Source organism: Dipodomys merriami, unplaced genomic scaffold, assembly GCF_024711535.1.
Source record: "Dipodomys merriami isolate MVZ:Mamm:240054 unplaced genomic scaffold, mDipMer1.0.p SCAF_19, whole genome shotgun sequence".
Classification (NCBI taxonomy): Eukaryota; Metazoa; Chordata; class Mammalia; order Rodentia; family Heteromyidae; genus Dipodomys; species Dipodomys merriami.
In genome coordinates this window covers 8400524-8418947 of record NW_027203270.1, presented here as the reverse complement: position 1 = coordinate 8418947, position 18424 = coordinate 8400524, and the positions used below count along the sequence as shown (strand labels likewise).

At 43.7% G+C, this 18424-nt stretch overlaps 1 protein-coding gene across 2 annotated transcripts; it reads right to left on the bottom strand.

Moving 5' to 3' along the window:
• Positions 1-241: 241 nt before the first annotated feature.
• On the bottom strand, positions 242-15247 carry LOC138830652 (schlafen family member 13-like). 2 transcript variants are annotated; one of them, XM_070027185.1, is made up of 5 exons: positions 15187-15247; positions 7899-8986; positions 6764-6883; positions 4865-5594; positions 242-4526 (listed from the first exon to the last, which is right to left on the bottom strand). In XM_070027185.1, the coding sequence occupies exons 2-5, from the start codon at positions 8968-8970 to the stop codon at positions 3734-3736; spliced, it is 2715 nt and encodes a 904-aa protein (XP_069883286.1). In that variant the 5' UTR covers positions 8971-8986; positions 15187-15247; the 3' UTR covers positions 242-3733. The 2 variants fall into 2 exon arrangements, with proteins under 2 accessions (XP_069883286.1, XP_069883287.1); XM_070027186.1 differs by lacking the exon at positions 6764-6883.
• Between the last annotated feature and the right edge of the window lie 3177 nt (positions 15248-18424).

The following is an 18424-nucleotide window of genomic DNA, read 5'->3' as shown; positions in this document are numbered from 1 at the left end:
TTAATTGGAGATAAGAATCTCATGGAGGGGCTGGGAAGTTGGCTCAGTGGTAGAGCACTTGCCTTGCATGCCTGAGGCCCTGGGTTTGATTCCTCAGCACCACATAAGCAAAAAAGAAAAAAGCCAGAAGTGGAGCTTGGCTCAAGTGGTAGAGTGCTAGCCTTGAGCTGAAGAGCTGAGGGACAGCGCCCAGGCCCAGAGTTCACACCCATGACCGGACACCCCCCCCCCCCCCCCCCCCGCCAAAAGAAAAGAATCTCATGGACTTTCATCCCCAGGCTGGCATCAAACTATGATCCTCATATCTCAGCCTCCTGGATAGCTAGGATTACAGATATGAGCCATTGGCACCTAGCACAAAATTTTACTATAATACCTTTTCTAGACAGTTCCTCGCCCCAAGCTATCACTATCTTCGAAATTCTCCCCACCATTGTTTCTACTTTGCTTCCCATTTAGTAATAGTATGATTTTTAATGCTTATTTTTTTTTTTGGTCCAGTCGTGGGGCCTGAACTCTGGGCCTGGACGCTGTCCCTCAGCTCTTCAGCTCAAGGCTAGCACTCTACCATTTGAGCCACAGCACCACTTCTGGCTTTTTTTTTCTGCTTATGTGGTGCTGAGGAATCGAACCCAGGGCCTCCTGCATGCAAGGCAAGTGCTCTACCACTGAGCCACCTTCCCAGCCCTTTAATGCTTATCTTTAAACTTCTAAATATACTTAATTTTCATGAATAGATTGATCCATGTGAAATGATGTTTTTGTCAGGTGATGTGATGTATTAAGAAACCTTTCTGCTTGCCCATGTAATTGTAACCCCTCTGTATGGTATTTTCACAATAAAAAAAAAATTAAAAAAAAACCTTCTGGTTGGGCACTGGTGGTTTACACCTATAATCCTAGCTATAGTTACTCAGGAGGCTGAGATATGAGGATTACAGTTCAAAGGAAAGTCCCTCATACTCTTATCTCCAATTAACTACCAGAAAACCAGAAGTGGTGCTGTGGCCCAATGTGTTTGAGCAACTAGCCTTGAGCAAAATATCTCTGGGACAGCGCCCAAGCTTCCAAGGTCAAGCCCCACAACTGACAAAAAAATAAACAAATAGAAATAAAGAAACTTTTTCTATATCATCATTTTCCACTGTAATTTTATTATTACTGTATTATCTTTAATTATACAAGAGTTTCAATTCTACAGGTCAGTTTGTGAGTACAATGAATCTTCATCATTCCTCCTCATTTCTGCAAACCCCACCCATCCCCTCAATTTTCCTAGTTCCACTTTCATTTGTTTACCACCTGTCCTAACCTCATCCCTCAACCCCTGACACCTCAAGTATTGGCTTCCTGGTATTCATTTTGTGAGACTAGGAGTTAGTTGTTCAAAGAAGTTACACTATCAGAGTTCTCCCCTACATATAGCATACTATAGTTAGTACATTTGCATACATCTGCATATGACCCTCCACATGTTTGCATATATACTTATAAATGAAATATAATATCTACATATAAAAGAAAATTTGATCCTTAGTATCTCTGGGCCTGACTTACTTCACTTAAGATAGTTTTTGCCCAGGCCCATCCATTTCTTTGTAAATGTCTGTCATCTTTTATAGTGTCTCTCCTTGGGCATGAGATTTTTATACTGTCACAGTTAGATGTCATTTACTTATGACTTTGTCATCCTTTCCCCCAACTTGGTTTTCAATCTCAGGTCTACAGTTCATTATTGTCAGCAGCCAATAATGATCCTTTTGCCCAACATTCTTTTTTCTTTTTTTTTTTTTTTTACGGTCCAGTCGTGGGGCCTGAACTCTGGGCCTGGGCACTGTCCCTCAGCTCTTCAGCTCACGGCTAGCGCTCTACCACTTGAGCTACAGCACCACTTCCGGCTTTTTTCTTTTTGCTTATGTGGTGCTGAGGAATCGAACCCAGGGCCTTGAGCATACAAGGCAAGCGTTCTACTATGAGCTACCTTCCCAGCCCTCTTGAGCCTTTTTTACTTTAGTTCTTCTTCAGGTAGGCTCTGGACCAGACTAGACTGCAATCCTCCCACTTTATGCCTTTCTGTGTACCTGGAGTAACAAGTATGCACCATTATGCCCAACTTTTTTTTGTTGAGATGGAGTTTCATCAACTTTTTGCTTGGGTTAACCTTGAACCCTGGTCCTCTTGAGCTCTACCTTCTGAGTAACTAGCATTACAAGTGTGAACCACCATGCCCAGCTGTTTTTTGTCCTGGTCCTGGGGCTTGATCTCAGGGTCTAGGAACTGTCCCTGAGCTTCTTTGGCTCAAGGCTTGTGCTCTACCACTTGAGCCACAGTACCACTTCTGGCCCTTTCTAAGTAGTTTGTTGGAGAAAAGAGTCTCATGGAGTTTCCTGCCTAGGCTGGCTTCAATCATCAGATCTCAGCTTCCCGAGCTGTTAGGATGATAGGAGTGAGCCCCTAGAACCCAGCTTGCCTAGTGGTCTTTTTACAAATATATTGAACCACATATTAAATCAACAATAAATAGAAATTAGTCTGCATAGGAACAAACATCATGTTTTTCTACTTGGAAAAGTTACCCCTAAAAATAACCCAGCTGAGTTATATATTATTCAGTAAAAAATAATTACTTTTGGGCCAGAGCATGACATACATAGATATTAGTGCAAAATCACTGTAAGTAAAATAAGGATGTACACTATTCTATTTTTCTAATAACATTTCCTTTCTAAAGCATTGATGGAATCATTTAGTTGTCATGACACCAGTCCCCAAAAGTCAACTGTTCATTTTCTAGGGCTATCTTGAGCCTTTTGTAGTTAGCTTGAAGTTGGCCATGGGGAATAAATGCCATAATATTAGCTCTCAGATTAATAGTCTACTTCATAGTACTCTTTTTTTTTTTTTTTAATTTAGGTGCTAGTCTTGAGTCTTAAACTCAGTACCTGGGTGCTGTCCTTAAGCTTTTGTGCTCAATGCTGGTGCTTTACCACTTGAGTTACAGTCTCACTTCTGGTTTTTTTGGGTGGTTAATTGGAGATAAGGGTCTCATGGACTTTCATGCCTGGGGTGGCTTTGAGCCATGATCCTCAGATCTCAGCCTCCTGAGTAGCTGGGATTACAGGTATGAGCCACTATCACCTGGCTCTTCATATTACTCTTAGGGCCACATGTTCTGGAATCTTGATTGCAAGAAATAGCTGCACCAGTCTATGTTTTACCAGACAAAGAAGGAAGAGTCAATAGCTCTCTTCTGAGTTATCAAAGAAAACTTACTAGGTTTTGACAAATGGAACTTCAATGGCAACATGTAAAGCATCAACAAAAAGCATTAATTCAGACATCTGATGACGACTGGATTTCTAAGAAGTTCCTTGCACATAATATATGGCAACACCTCTGATGTCAGTTCTCTTAAGACTCTCTTACATAGAAATAAAGTGTTTCAAATTGTATTAATCACCCTTTTTATGAAACTGAAGGACAGACCAACTATTTTTGTTGTTTTTTTTTGGGGGGGGTCCGGTCGTGGGGCCTAAACTCTGGGCCCGGGCGCTGTCCCTCAGCTCTTCAGCTCAAGGCTAGCACTCTACCACTTGAGACACAGTGCCACTTCTGGCTTTTTTCTTTTTGCTTATGTAGTGCTGAGGAATTGAACCCAGGGCCTCATGCGTGCAAGGCAAGCACTCTACCACTGAGCCACCTTCCCAGCCCTAGACCAACTATTTTGCCTCTATTATATCTTGAGCTTAGGATTGCTATCAATAAGGTTCAGAATATACAGATGTTGATTTGCCCTGGAAGCCAGACAGAGCAGAAGATTGTAGTAAATAGCTGGCTCAGTTGCCGAAAAATTGATCCCAAACACAATGTTTCTTTCTAGGCCTGAGAATCTACGGATACTATCAAATATGGGACTGGCAGATATGGATGCATCATTGGTCTGAGAAAATTTTCTCTTCTTCATTTCTTTTAAAAACATATTTTTATATATCTCCACTTCATTTGCTGTGCTGAAAAGCACAGCAATGTCTTTGGGAGAATAGCCACTCTTCAATAAATCCCTATACTTCGTTGACACATAATTCACCATGTTTTCTAAGTCCAAGTGTTCAATCTTTAAGTTGCCTGGAACACCCTGAACCCCTTCAACTTCAAGAAACATCTGCAGGGATTCACTGGGGATATTGGTTGGAGGATTTTTTCTGATGTTCTGCATTATCTGTTGTAGGTAGTGGGCTATCACATCTGCATTGCGAACCACTCTGCTGAGTTCCTCTCTTGGATACTGGGCTCTGAAGGATGGAAGGCCACTATCACACAAGTGACTCGTCTGAAAGTAGTCCAGAAAGATCCAGAGAATTCCTGGACAATCCATTTTTCTCTGAGTGATGTTTTTTGCCTTCCTGTACCATTGACCATTTTCAATGCGGAAATTCTGAGCTTCATCAATGATTATGTGTTCGATATCTTCATAGTTATACTTCATGAAGGTCTTTCTTGTCACTGCCTGGCAATTTTTTTTTGCACTAAAACAGTTAAAATGACACACTCAGGTTTGGTGGAACTAAATAAAGAGAGAAAATCCCTGTGACCTGCTCCCTGGAATGCAGTATTATTCTCTCAGTTATATTACCACTCCATTCTTAATGATCAAGGGGACTTAACAGGAAGTACAGCCATGGCTCAAGTGGCAAGATGTCTGTTTTGACAAAAATGTTAATGGACAGCAACCAGACCCAGAGTTCAAGCCCCAACATCTACATATACACACAAAAAGTGGATGGGGGGAGGACAGGAAAGATTTAGCAGAAAAAAGTTCAACCCAGATTACGTACCATAACTAGGCGTAGAGCCAATAGCTTACCTGATTAAGTTCTTCAAAGGCTGGTTTTCACAAATGTAGAGAATTTGATTTGACTCACAGTGAAACACATTCTTGATCTTATCTATGATCTTCATGGCCATGACTGTCTTTCCTGAGCCAGGCAAGCCATAGATGAACAATTCCCTGTTCTTGCGGAGGTTTTTAGAGAAAATCTCATACTGTTGGGCTGTGAGCAAGTTTAATACCTTACAGCCAAGTTGGTCACTCAGGAAAGATGGAAAGCTGAGCAAGACAATCACAAGGGCCTGCAGCAAGGCTTCCATTTGCCGGGCATCTGCTAGGTTATAGGACAGGGGGTAATCTATTAGAGATTCTGACACCTCCACTGACTCTGCATTGCTCTGTGGACTCAGGTAGAGGACCTTGGCCATGACACACAGCTTCCCGGTATAGCCACCCATGTTCACCAGCTTCTGCTTCAGTGTAAAGGCAGTGTAGGTGCAGTAGTCCTGTCCACCTGCTTCTTGCTCCCTGAGAATGGTGAAGAGTATGGGGGGATTGTTGTGTGCAATGAGAAGCACATCACAGATGACTCCCTGCCTCTCTTGCAAGCCCAAGTCCACAGCCCAGCTTCTCGAGACTATCAGAATTCCCCAGGTGGAAGGAGAAAGTTGCTGGCTTATTAATTCCTCCAGTCCTTCATGTTCTTTGCACAGCTCCTCCCAGAGGGCTTCAGGAGAATGTCTGATTTTTTCTTGTTTTGGCCTCACTAGATGGGGGAATCAAAGAGAAGATTTGAAAGATGTGTTAGTATTACTTTCTATGAATCACATATTACATTTAAGAGGGAAGATTAAGCAATCTAAGATAATACAATCTAAGAGACTTCCCCTTACCCCTCACCCTGTGATCCTGTCTTTTACCCATATCAGTGGCCATGAGTATCTTCCCAGGACCAGACAAGCCCTGGGCAAACTTATTGGGGGGTTGAAACAATTCTCTTCTGTTATCTTATGGAGGTCAGAGTATTCCAACTAATACAGAATTTATTGAGCTGAAAAAAGAGGAAAACACGTATGACAGTTACTCTTGCATCTCAGAGTCTTACAGAGTAATGTTTAAAAATCTTTCTGATATTGCTGGTGGCTCACGCCTGTAATCCTAGCTACTCAGAAATTGAGATCTGGGGCTGGGAAAGTGGCTCAGTGGTAGAGTGCTTGCTTTGCATGTATGAGGCCCTGGGTTCAATTCCTCAGCATCACATAAGCAGAAAAAGCCAGAAGTGGGGCTGAGGCTCAAGTGGTAGAGCTCTAGTCTACAGCTGAATTGCTGAGGGACAGCGCCCAGGCCCAGAGTTCAGGCGCCATGACCGACAAAAAAGAAATTGAGATCTGAGGATCACAGTTCAAAGCCAGCTGGGGCAGGAACATCCATGAAACTCTTATCTCCAATAAACTTCCAGAAAACCGGAAGTAGTGCAGTGGTAGAGTGCTCACCTTGAGGACAGTGACCAGGCCCAGAGTTCAAGCCCCATGACCAACAACAACAACAAATCTTTCTGACAAGTGTTAGGTGCCAGTGGCTTACTCTTGTACTCTAGCTACTCAGGAGGCTGGGATGTGAGGATTATTACAGTTTGAAGCTTGCCCAGGCAGCAAAGTCTACAGAATTCTTATCTCCATTTAACCACCAAAATGCTAGAAGTGGAGCTGTGGTTTAAGTGGTAAAGCTCAGCCTTGAGTGTAAAAGCTAAGGGACAGCACCCAGGTCCTGAGTAGTTAGGTGTGAGTCACCGGCGCCCAGCTCTGGATGTTGCTTTGTACACGTGTATATTCTCTTACTCACTTGGAGTTACAGTACACAATTTTCTATGGATTTCTTTTTAACCAAAAGTATTAAATTATCTCTTTCTCCTAAATAAAAATTGGCCACTCGTACCTGGAAAGAAATACTGTTGGAGATCACATTTATGTTCCAGACCTTTCTTGGAATACACTGGTCTGCAGCTTGGAGGACTGTCAGATAGACTCAGCTGGGATTCAAAAGCTTCAGGCAACTCTGAAAGAAGAAAGCAACTAACCCTTGACACAGAATTTAACCTGGCCAATAAGCCAGACACTTCTTCCTTTCTTTGTCAAGCTTACCACCAAAGCTTCACATTGAACAAACATATCCAGTATTCTTGGAAGAGAGCCTGAAACTTGGGCCACATCTGACACTGATGCTCCTGACAAACACAGATGCTATTAGGACCTTGAAACTCCTCAGTCAAAATTGCTCTCCCACCCAACCCTGCTTCCATCTATCCCACCTTACTTCACACTTTCTGCCTAATATTTAAAGAGCACTAGTTATAAAGGGAGGGGGGAAGTACCATTTCCCCTTCAGCCAGGCTGAAGGAGACTTGGTCGCCCTTCCCAGGCTTCACTCCCAAATAAAGTTGGTCTGTTGAGTTTGCTTTCTGTCCTTGCTTTATTCTGATACCCTCATGTCCCAGTTTTCTTATTACCTCCTGAGTGCTGGGATTCCAAATGAGTACCACCACATCTGATTCCTTCTTTCCAATATAGAACTGTGATTCTTCATTCAGTTTAATGCTCCCTTTTCTATGTTAGAATAGCTTTGTTTAAGCAGAGTGGAGTTTAAAATGTTCACCTTAAATTCTAATTACTGGATGATTTAAATCCCCACACCCCAGAAATCCAACTGAAATATACCTCTCCCAGTGTTGGCTCTTGTCTCCTACATTCTGGGCTCATTTTAACCTGAGGTCAAAAGTCATCATTATTATGAAGCTCTAGCAAATTTGCATTCAACAATTTTAAACAATAGACAAAAATCTGTTTCCATATGAGTTTCCTTTACTTCTTCTTTTGTGGAAAATCATCATTCATAAAAATATTTGATGTTGGCTTTTTCTCACCCAGTGAAACTTTCCTGTATATAAGAACCTTGGGAATACAGAGAAAGGAAATTTCAATGGGCACAAAGAGCTCAAGGCCACAGAGAATGAAGGACACCGGGGAGCCCAAGAGGTAGGATAGAGAGGTAGGTGCTGCTTTCTGCCTCTTACCTGGGTCAGTATCCATCATCCTTCTTACCCACTCTTCAGTTGTCAGGGGATAGATGCCCTTCCTCTTCTCCACCATCCATGAACTGGGAGCTCTTGAGAATACCACACAGCAGAATGGCTCTACTTTTAGCACACAGACATAACCATACAGCTCACTCACTATACGTACTTCTATGACCTTGGTCTCGTAGGATACTGGTGCATTTGAAGAGCAGAAATGGAAAATAGGTAACTTGGAAATTTCTTTATCTATCACTGTTTTTAAAGAGACAGGATCAACCTTGTCTTTTGAGCATCCCAAGACTTTCTTGGTCTTGTCATCCACTCCAATAAAAAGATAGCCTCCCCCAGTGTTGGCAAATGCAGAGATGTACTCCGGAATTATGTTTTTTACATATTCCTGGATGTGTTTTGTGGAGAACTGTTTAAACTCTACTGTTTGAGACTCAGGAAAAGACAGAGTTTCCTGGAATGCAAGCCAGTCTTTTTGGAAAACATGGAAAGCAGAATTTGGTTCAGAGATGTCCCGCTCTGCAATTCGTAGAGTTTTACTGGATGAAGATTCTTCATTCAGTGTGTGGACAATACTTTGTTTTGCTCTCTCTTTCTTAGTCTTCAGGAAATCAAATGCAGCTCTTGAGTCCATGGGCCACTTAGAGGTACCAGATCTACGGTACAACGAAGGACTCAGACTACAAATTCTGGCCATAGAGGAACCATCTGAAGAGTCACTGCTCCATGATTTAACAAAAATGTAAAAATATGCCCTGTATTGCTTAGTTTCAAAGAAAGTCTCCAAATCTAAAGACTGAATGAGCTCTCTCAAGGCCTTTTCCAGGTCCAGTCCCAGCTCCCCAGCATGTTCAACCTCTTCTGTCATTTCCATCCGAATCACTCCTCCTCCGGAGTTTAACAGAGCACATGCAGCCTGTAAAAGTGTCTCCTTCTCCTGCTGTTTCTGATTTCCTTGCAAATTGTTTCTGTTTGTTTCACCCAGAGTTATTTTTCCTATATCGATAACAAGGTCTGGTTGATATGGTTCCACCACCAGGGAGCAAGAATTTCTCTGCATGTTGTTGATCCTACAGCTGAAAGGATTGAAACATTGGTTTCACTTTTTTTTTTTTTGTCAGTCGTGGGGCCTGAACTCTGGGACTGGGCACTGTCCCTCAGCTCTTCAGCTCAAGGCTAGTGCTCTGCCAGTTGAGCCTCAGCGCCACTTCTGGCTTTTTCTGCGTATGTGCTGCTGAGGAATTGAACCCAGGGCCTCATGCTTGCAAGGCAAGCACTCTACCACTGAACCACCTTCCCAGCCCCATGGTCTCACTTTTATTGAGACACTCATTGTTCCATGCCTACAGCTTATTGATCCATTTATTGGGAGATACTGAGTCTACATCTAAAATGTTCCAAATCAAAGCAATAGACTCATCAGTCTATTAGCCAAAATGGGGCTAATGAAATTAGTATTTGCTATCTTGTGTGACACTGGGCATGGAAAGGAATAAACTAATCTGAAGACTATAGTTGAGTAAAACTCTCAGGACCTCCTGGATGTACTGGGATTGGCTGGGTGAAGCCATCAGATTGAAGGTGTGATTTTTGTTGTTGTTGTTATAGGTGGTCGTGGGGCTGGATCTCTGGGCTTGGGCACTATCCTTGAGCTCTTCAGCTTAAGGTAAATGCTCTACTGCTTGAGCCACAGTGCCACTTCTGGTTTTCTAGTGTATAATTGGAGATAAGAGTCCCAAGGACTTTCCTGCCCAGGCTGGCTGTGAACCGTGATCCTCAGATCTCAGCCTCCTTAATAGCTAGGATTACTGGTGTGAGCTACCAGCGCTCAGCCTGAACAAGTTTTGATTCTTTTTTTGGGGGGGAGGCCTGGTTGTGGGGCCTGAACTCTGGGCCTGGATGCTGTCCCTCAGCTCTTTAGCTCAAGGCTAGCGCTCTACCACTTGAGCCACAGCGCCACTTCCAGCTTTTTTCTTTTTGCTTATGTGGTGCTGAGGATTGAACCCAGGGCCTCATGTATGCAAGGCAAGCGCTCTACCACTGAGCCACCTTCCCAGCCCCCTGAACAGGTTTTGAATGGAATAATATTAATAAAATATTTAGAGCTAGAACTACAATAAACATTTTTTTCTGAGTATCTTATTATAGTAAAAGGATACACAGGAAGCTTCCTGATTTTCCACCAGAAGTTAACAGTAAACACAGAAATGTATAAGTATAAAGATGAAGAATTAAGAAAACTTTATATTGCTTAAACTGAGAATGTGAGAGCAGGCGAGAAAGCTGTCCCAAATACGGAAAATGTCAAGCCTGTTAAAACTCAAGAGGTAAGTAGGACATGAGTTTTGTTATTTTATTCTTTTATATGTTGTGTGTGTGTGTGTGTGTGTGTGTGTGTGTGTGTGTGTGTGTGTGTGTGTGTGTGTGTGTGTGTGTGTGTGTGTGTGTGCATGCACCAATCCTGGGCTTGAATTCAGGGCCTAAACTTTTTTTTTTTTTATTGTAAAGATACTATACAGAGGGTTACAGTTACATGAGTAAGGTAATGAGTACACTTCCTATTGGGCATTGTTACCCTTCCATTGTTTTCCCCCTTCTATCCCTTCCCTCCCTACCTTCCCCGAGGTTCTTTTTTTTTTTTTTTTAAATTGTGATTAAGTGATTACGTAATTTCCCAAATTTCCCAGTATTGTGGAATAATGATGCTCATTTAAAGTTCATTCTAACTTTCCTAGAGCAAATTGTCTATCACGGTCTATAACATATAACAGTGTACACATATACACCATACATGTGATCAGCAGTATGGGGATATTTAGTAGTGGTTCGACCAGATGAGTGGAAGTTCTTTGTTTCTTAAGTCCTGTTAATTTTGTCGTATCACCTAACATTTTGGATTTAACATCCACTTATCAGGGAGACCATGTACCGTTTGTCTCTTTGCTCTTGGCTTACCTCACTCAACATGATTCCTTCTAGCTCCATCCATTTCCCTGCAAATGCCATTATTTTGTCATTTCTAATGGCTGCATAATATTCCATTGTGTATAGATACCACAATTTTTGGATCCATTCATCTGTGGTGGGGCATCTAGGTTGTTTCCATATCCTAGCTATTGCGAACAGTGCTGCAATAAACATGGAGGTGCACGTGTCCTTGTATATTGGTTCCTGTTGTTCAGGGTAGATGCCTAGAAGTGGTATGACTGGGTCGTAAGGGAGGTCAATCTTTAGCTTTCTAAGGACCCTCCAGACTGCTTTCCAAAGTGGTTGTATAAGTGTACATTCCCACCAGCAGTGTAATAGACTTCTTTCTCCACATCCCCTCCAGCATTTGTTGTTGGGTGATTTGTGGATGTGTGTCCCTAAACTTTTTTGTCCAAGGCTGGCACTCTACCACTTGAGTCACAACTTCACTTCTAGATTGGAGATTCTTTTTTGTTGGTGGTTGTGGTCATTGGGCTTGAAGTTGGTCTGGGACTTATCCACAAGCTCTTTTGCTCAAGGGTAGCACTCTACCACTTTGAACTACAGTGCCACTTCTGGTTTGCTAGTGGTTAATTAGAGATAAGAGTCTCATGGATAGGCTGGGAAGGTGGCTCAGTGATAGAGTGTTTGCCTTGCATGCATGAGGCCCTGGGTTCGATTCCTCAGCACCACATAAGCAACAAATGGAGCTGTGGCTCAAGTGGTAGAGTGCTAGCCTTGAGCTGAAGAGCTGAGGGACAGCACCCAAGCCCAGAGTTCAGACCCCACGACCGGACCCCCCCCCAAAAAAAAACAAAAAGAGTCTCATGGACTCTACTGCCTGAGCTGGCTTTAAACCAGGATCCTCAGAACTCACCCTCCTGTGTAGCTAGGATTATAGATGTGAATCACCAGTGCCTGGTTTAAGTGGAGATTCTTAAGAGACTCATGGACTGTCTTGCCTGGGCTGGCTTCTAACTGTGATCCTCAGATCTGAGCTTCCTTAGTAGCTAAGATTACAGGTCTGAGCCACCAGTGCCCAGAAAATTATTACACATTTTTAAGAAGCTAACTTTCCACTCAAACTAAAAAAGCAGAGCAGGAAGTGAAAGATTTTAGCGCAGAAGTCACTGAAATATAGACTATGCATTTGAAAATGCTTTAAGACAGGAAGTGAGGGTGGTAGGAGGAGAAAGTAAAAAGCTCAGTGAACTATGGAACTGAATAAAGGAAATAAGAGAAAGAAAATTTTCAAAGGAAGATTACTTTGATAGATTAGGAGCAAGAGTTGTGGCCAAGCATAGTAGTGCAAATCTATCATTCCAGCTCCTCAGGAAGGGGACACAGAAAGAGCATCACAGTTAGCAGGAACTCTGTATCAGAAGCATAAACAAGCAAACGAACAGGAGTGGGGTAGAGCACTTGCCTGGCAATTGTGAGGCCTTGAATTTAACTCCCAGTATCACCAAAAAAGATTGTTGTTTTAAAAGATTAATGCAGTCAAGAGACAACTAGTATCATCATTTGAAAAATTAAAATAGTAAATTTAAAAGCCATTTTGAAATCATCAGGGACATATCCATCCTATAAAAATCATTCTAGCTAAGCCAGGCGCTGGTGGCTCACACCTGTAATCCTAGCTACTCAGGAGGTTGAGATCTGAGGATCACGGTTCAAAGCCAGCCCAGGCAGGAGAGACCATGAGACTCCTATCTCCAATAAACCACCAGAAAACTGGAAGTAGCTCAAGTGGTAGAGCGCTCACCTTGAGCTGGAGAGCTGAGGGACAGCGCCCAGGCCCAGAGTTCAAGCCCCATGATTGACCAAAAAAAAAAAAAGCATTCTAGCTAGATGCTGGTAGCTCACACCTGCAATCCTAGCATTCAAGAGCCTGAGATCTGCAGATCACAGTTCAAAGCCATCCCGGACAAGAAAGTCTGTGAGACTCTTATCTCTAATAAAAAAAAAAAAAAAAAAGCTGGAAGTGGTACTGTGGCTCAAATGGTAGAGTGATAGCCTTTAGCAAAAGCAGCTCAGGGACAGTACGCAGGCCCTGAGTTCACGCTCCAAGACTAACTGGCACAAGACAAAAAAACAAACAAAACAAAAAGCATTCCAAGCACAGCCTTACTTCCCATTCCTGTTGAACTCCATCTGCCTTAAAGATCTGAAATTGTAATCTTTGCTCATGAGTGGGGACTTATCACTGAGGACAGATCCAGCAGGTGTTGACACAGGTAAAAGGGGGGAAGATTACTGAGCAGTGAGAACACTTAGAAGAAATTGGTTAGACAAAATGAAGTTTGGCACAGTCGCGATCTTACCGTTTTGCCTTGTTTTCACTTGTGCTTTGAAATCTCTATGCTCACCACTCTATTCTGCATTCCAATACTGCCAAAACATCCTTCTTATTTGTAAAACATTCATTTGATATATGTGACTTCAAAGCTAATTATTTTCTCAGTGCTATAATATTTAAGCAATATGAACTGGTGCATTGTCGCATGTAACTGTATTCAAAACGTCACCTTCACCTATCTCCAGCTCCAGATTTTGACTTTTTTTTTTTTTTCCAACAGAAAATGCTCAGGAAACTCTTCACTTCCCTTGGGTTCAAAGGATAATTGCAACCTGTGCCTCCTACAGATTTCCTTGTAGGGCTAAGATATCATTCCTTATACATTTGGAAACCTAAATACAATTGTACTAAGTTGATAGAAATTAGAGAATCCAGACAGGTGCTGATGGCTCACATCTATAATCCCAGCTACTCAAAAGGCTGAGATGTGAGGATAGCAGTTTAAGGCCATAACAGGCAGAAAAGTCTGTGAGACTCTTATCTCCAATTGATCACCAAAAGACTGGAAATGAAATTATGGCTCAAGTGGTACAAGTAGAGTGGTAGAGCACCAGCTTTGAGTGACAGTAAGAGGCTCAGTTCTACCACACACATGTACACACACGCATGTGCACATATGTATGCACAGACATACAGAATAATGAGGAATAATTCAGGAAGCTTATCAAAGAATTTTAACAATAAAAGCCCTTGGTTCTGCTGGGTTCACAGGATAATTTTCTCAAAACTTTCCTGTGTATATCTGGCTTCCACAATGAAGTAGTACCTGTTATCTTCTTCCACCAAAATCAGCCCTAATAGGCAGAAAAAAAAAACCTACTAAGCAGAAAGATACACATAGAGATGCTGAAGTATTCAGAAACTGAGACTTTGAAATGCCTAATTCAAATCCCAGCTCGGTCACTTCTTCGCTGTGTGACACAGTGGCTATTAACCTCTTTGTGTCTTAGGAAAATTGGGACCGTTGGGGAATGGCTACCCTCATAACTGAACAGAAAGGAAACTGAAAGTCAGACGCTGGTGGCTCACTCTTGTTATCCCAGTTAGTCAGGAGGTTGAGATCTGAGGATTACGGTTCGAGGCCCTCTTGGGCAGAAAAGTTCCCCTGAGACCTTTATTTCCAATAAACTACTCAAAAAAAAAAAAAAAAAAGGTGGAAATGGCTCTGTGGCACAAGTAGTAGAGCTCTAGCCTTAACCATAAAGCGGCTCAGGGACAGCGCCCAAAAGGGGAACTGAAGAGCTAGCCAAGTAACATGCTAGAAAGCTGAAACCACCGCCTCATCGCCCTTCTCCAGAGCGTTCACTTCCTACACTTTTAGGCTTGTTTGGCAGGGAACGCTCCAAGCTCAGGCCCCTTTTAAATAGCATTCCTAAGTCTTGACTTTCAGCACCCCAGCAGCAACTTAATAAACTTCTGATGGGGGAAATGGCAATTCCAATGCTGACTCTTAAAATGCTCCCAGATGAAGGGATCTTAATTTTACAAGCTGCAGAAGTTGTTCCTCGACTCCACGGCTTTCCAACGCTCTGCATCTAAGACCTGACCTTGGCTAGCCTGGGATCCAAGGATTTCGCGCCTCGCTGGCTCTGCCTCCCGGAAGAAACCTGTGCTGGCTGGGCCAGGGACTCCATCAGAGCCCGGGAGGAAACAGGTGCACGAGTCAGGCTGGCCCCCAAACCCCGAGTCCCCTTCTCCACCCTCCTGTTAGGGAATCTGGCACTGAGGGAGAACGAACTAGCTGCCTCCCCTCCCCTCCCCCCACCCCCCCCCCCCCCCCGCCCCAATGCAGAGGATTTCCCTGGTTTACTGCTCTGGTCCCAGGCTGTCCGCTGCCATCTTCCGGGGTCGGGGATCTGGTGGACTAGATCTTGGAAGTCTGCAAAACGGCGGGAGTTCTAAACAACCCCGACAAGAAGCCAAGATCCCAGCCTCCCTGCCCTTACTCACCCTCTCCAGCTCCTGGTGAGTCGAGGTCCTCCAGCAGTTTGCGGGAAGACTTGGGGACAGATCCTGATATTACAATGGCTGGCTCCACCCACCAGCTTTCCGCCGAGACAAACCAGCCAATCAGAAGGTTTCTTAAACCAAGGCGGGGGTGGAGAGGGGAAGAGAGGGGATCCTTCCCTCCAGGGGCGGGACTGGGTGATACACCTGTAATCCTAGTTACGCGCGCGCCTAGATTTAGGTATAAGGCCATCCGGGCAAAGAAAAGCGCGGGACCAATCTCAACCAATAAACCTGGCTTGTGTGGTGATGCACCTGTTACCCCAGATATGGGGGAGGCTATTTAGGTAGGTGAATCCCACTCCAAAGCCAATCCTATCTAACAAAAATAACTAAAGGGGGGGAAAAAAGGTTGGGGTGGCAGGAAAAAGTGCCTACCCTAGCAAGCCAGAAACCATGTGCTCAAACCTCAGCTCCGACCCCCTAAACCCCCTAAAAGTGTCCAGCCCCCATCCTCTTCCCCCCCTAAAAAAAGTGTCCAGAAGCACCAGACTTCTGATCGCTCCTGGTATGTCCTAGTTCTCTTTTGCTGCCTCTCCCCTCTTGTCTTTCTCCTTTCCCTCCTACTCTGGCTCAGCTCTCTATCCTTACGCTTTCTCTCTCCAGTATCTATTTTCCATCACCCAGTCTATCTAACGACTCGTCCAAATGACAGTAAGACAACGAATAAAGATTATTTAGCGAAAAATGAATGACTTCCCCAGGCCCCGAGGAAGCTCCCAATTGGGACAGATTGGATTCTCACTTCTCTCTCCTCTCTATCACCTGCCAGCCCCACCCTCCGGGACGAAGTCCGAGGCTTAGCTCCAGGCCTGGCTCCATCTGGCTCAGATCCCCAGCTGAGTTCCTTCCATACTGGCCCAGGAACTAGTGGGATTTTTGTTTGGTTTGGTTTTTTTTTTTTTTTTTTTTTTTGCGGGGGGAGGCGGGACAAAGATTTGAGCCTCCATTTCCTTCTCAATCCCACAGCCAAAGGCTCTGGGACCTTTCCACCTGCCTGGGGTTGTGTGCCCTCAGGTCCAATCCTGGACTTTGGGGTGAGAAACAGAATTGCATTGGGACCAGATGCCCACTGTAGACCTCAACACACTGCTAACCAAGTTTCTGTTGGGCCATTTGTATTACTCTGTAAGCCTGTTTAGTTTGGCTAACCCCTCTGCCTTGGCAGTAAGCCTTCCTTAGCTGAGCCATAGATGCCAGAAGTATCCCCCAAAAGGATTCAAAAGATGTAGCCCTCCCAAGATCCAAAAAGTTCACTCTCAAAATTAGCCAAGACCCGTGTTGTCACAAGAAATCATAATAGTGTTCATGAAGACAAAGTCTGCTGGTGGCCCTGGGAATGCAAGATGCGTCCATTCGCAGAGCACTAACCCGTGACATCAGGTGGGTAATATGAGAATTAGGTTTGCCAGCACTTACCAAGCAACAAAGATGGAGACCACAAATCCCTGTATGGACTGGACTCATATTTGTCACTTTGTCTGGTGTTTCCAGCCTCTTTGATAGCCACCCATGAAAGCCAACACTTCACAACCCTCTCACTGGCAGAGACTAGAGAGAATTGTTCAATGATCACAAAGCCAAACTCTGAAGACATAAAACAAGATGAAAAAAAAAGGCCTCCTACTTTTCTTCCTTATTATCGAAGACAGAGAAGAAAATCAAGGCCTGCTGGGAGGCAGGAATCATACCTAGAATAAATTCATATGACTCATGAAGCAAGCCAGATGCTTATAGCTGTAATTCTATCTACTCAAGAAAAAGGCTGGGGACCTGGAGGATTGAAGTTCAAAGCCAGCCTGGTCAGAGAAGTCTTCAAGATTCCAGCTCCAACGAACTAGGAAAATGTTAGATTGGAAGTGTGGCTCAAATGATAGAACACCAACTGGAAAAGCCAAAAGAGAGCATGAGGCCCTGAGTTCAAGTCCCAGTACCAACACATATAACAAACAAACAAAAACCCGTGCAAAAGAACTAAGTTTTACATTATTTTTCCTACCAATCTGAATTTAGGATTTCTTTTTTGCCTTCTTCCCCTTACCAGGCACTGCAGACAAGGATCTGAGAGAGCTGTCATAATTCTTACTTTAGTTTTTGTGGGCTCTTCCAGGATCTCACTCACAAGCTCCAGAGCAAGAGAAGTAACCCAACCCTTTAGAATTCCATCCTCTTACTAAATACGGTAGGAGAAGCAAAAATTTACTTCTATTCTCTTAAGTGTTTTTGGCTGAGCCTGACATATGACCAATTAACAAAAGAAAAGCATATAGGTTTTGCCCGGGTGTGCAAAGCATGAGAGTTTTCCTCCTCTGTCTTGAGGAAGAAAAATCATTAGAATGTCTTTCTCATATCTGCTGTTCAATTGTCTTTAACTCAAAATAATGCCAAATGGCACACTTGGGAAGGGCATCGTCTCTCATCCTTTAGTATCTTCTGATAAGCGGAGATTTCTTTGACAGCCCTGCTGGTCACTGCCATGCCTTTCACCCGTGCTAGCTTTGCACAGTGACACACCACCACTCTGTGGCTGAGTCCCCTGAAATGTTGCTGCTCTGTGTTACTCATGCTTTATGGACTTTGTTTCTTCTTTTGCCCACCCATCAAGTCACCACCATCACCCTCTTCCTCTCCTGGAGCCATGAAGAAGCTGCCAAGGAAAGCATCTGGGATTTAAGAAGCTGTGTTGATCTGTCAAGCACCCATCCCTACTCAAAGGCCAGTCAGTCCATCTCTCTCTAGGCTGCAACCTGGAAAGTGCTCCACCTGCCATATAGGAGCCCTCAGAGTTGAAAAGATGCCAAACAGGATACAAAATGGGATGTACTCTATGATTACGACTCAGCAGAAGTATCTGTGCCAATGGATTAACAGGGGAAATGAGTCAGTAAAAATGAAGTACAAGTGCATCTTGAAGATGGTAGGGCAGCTCAGTGTCACAAAGCTAGCTCATCTGCACATACTCTTCTCTCTGTGTGGGGGGGGTATACTAGGGCTTGACCTCAGGCCCTCTCACTCTCACTCAATTTTTTTTCTGCCAGCTGATGCTCTACCACTTGTGTGACACCTCTCATTCAGCTTTGTTGCTGGTTAATTGGAGACAGAGTCTTATGCACTTTTCTGGCTGGGCTAGCTTCAAACTTCAAGCCTCCTGAGTAGCTAAGATTACAGAGTTGAGCCACTG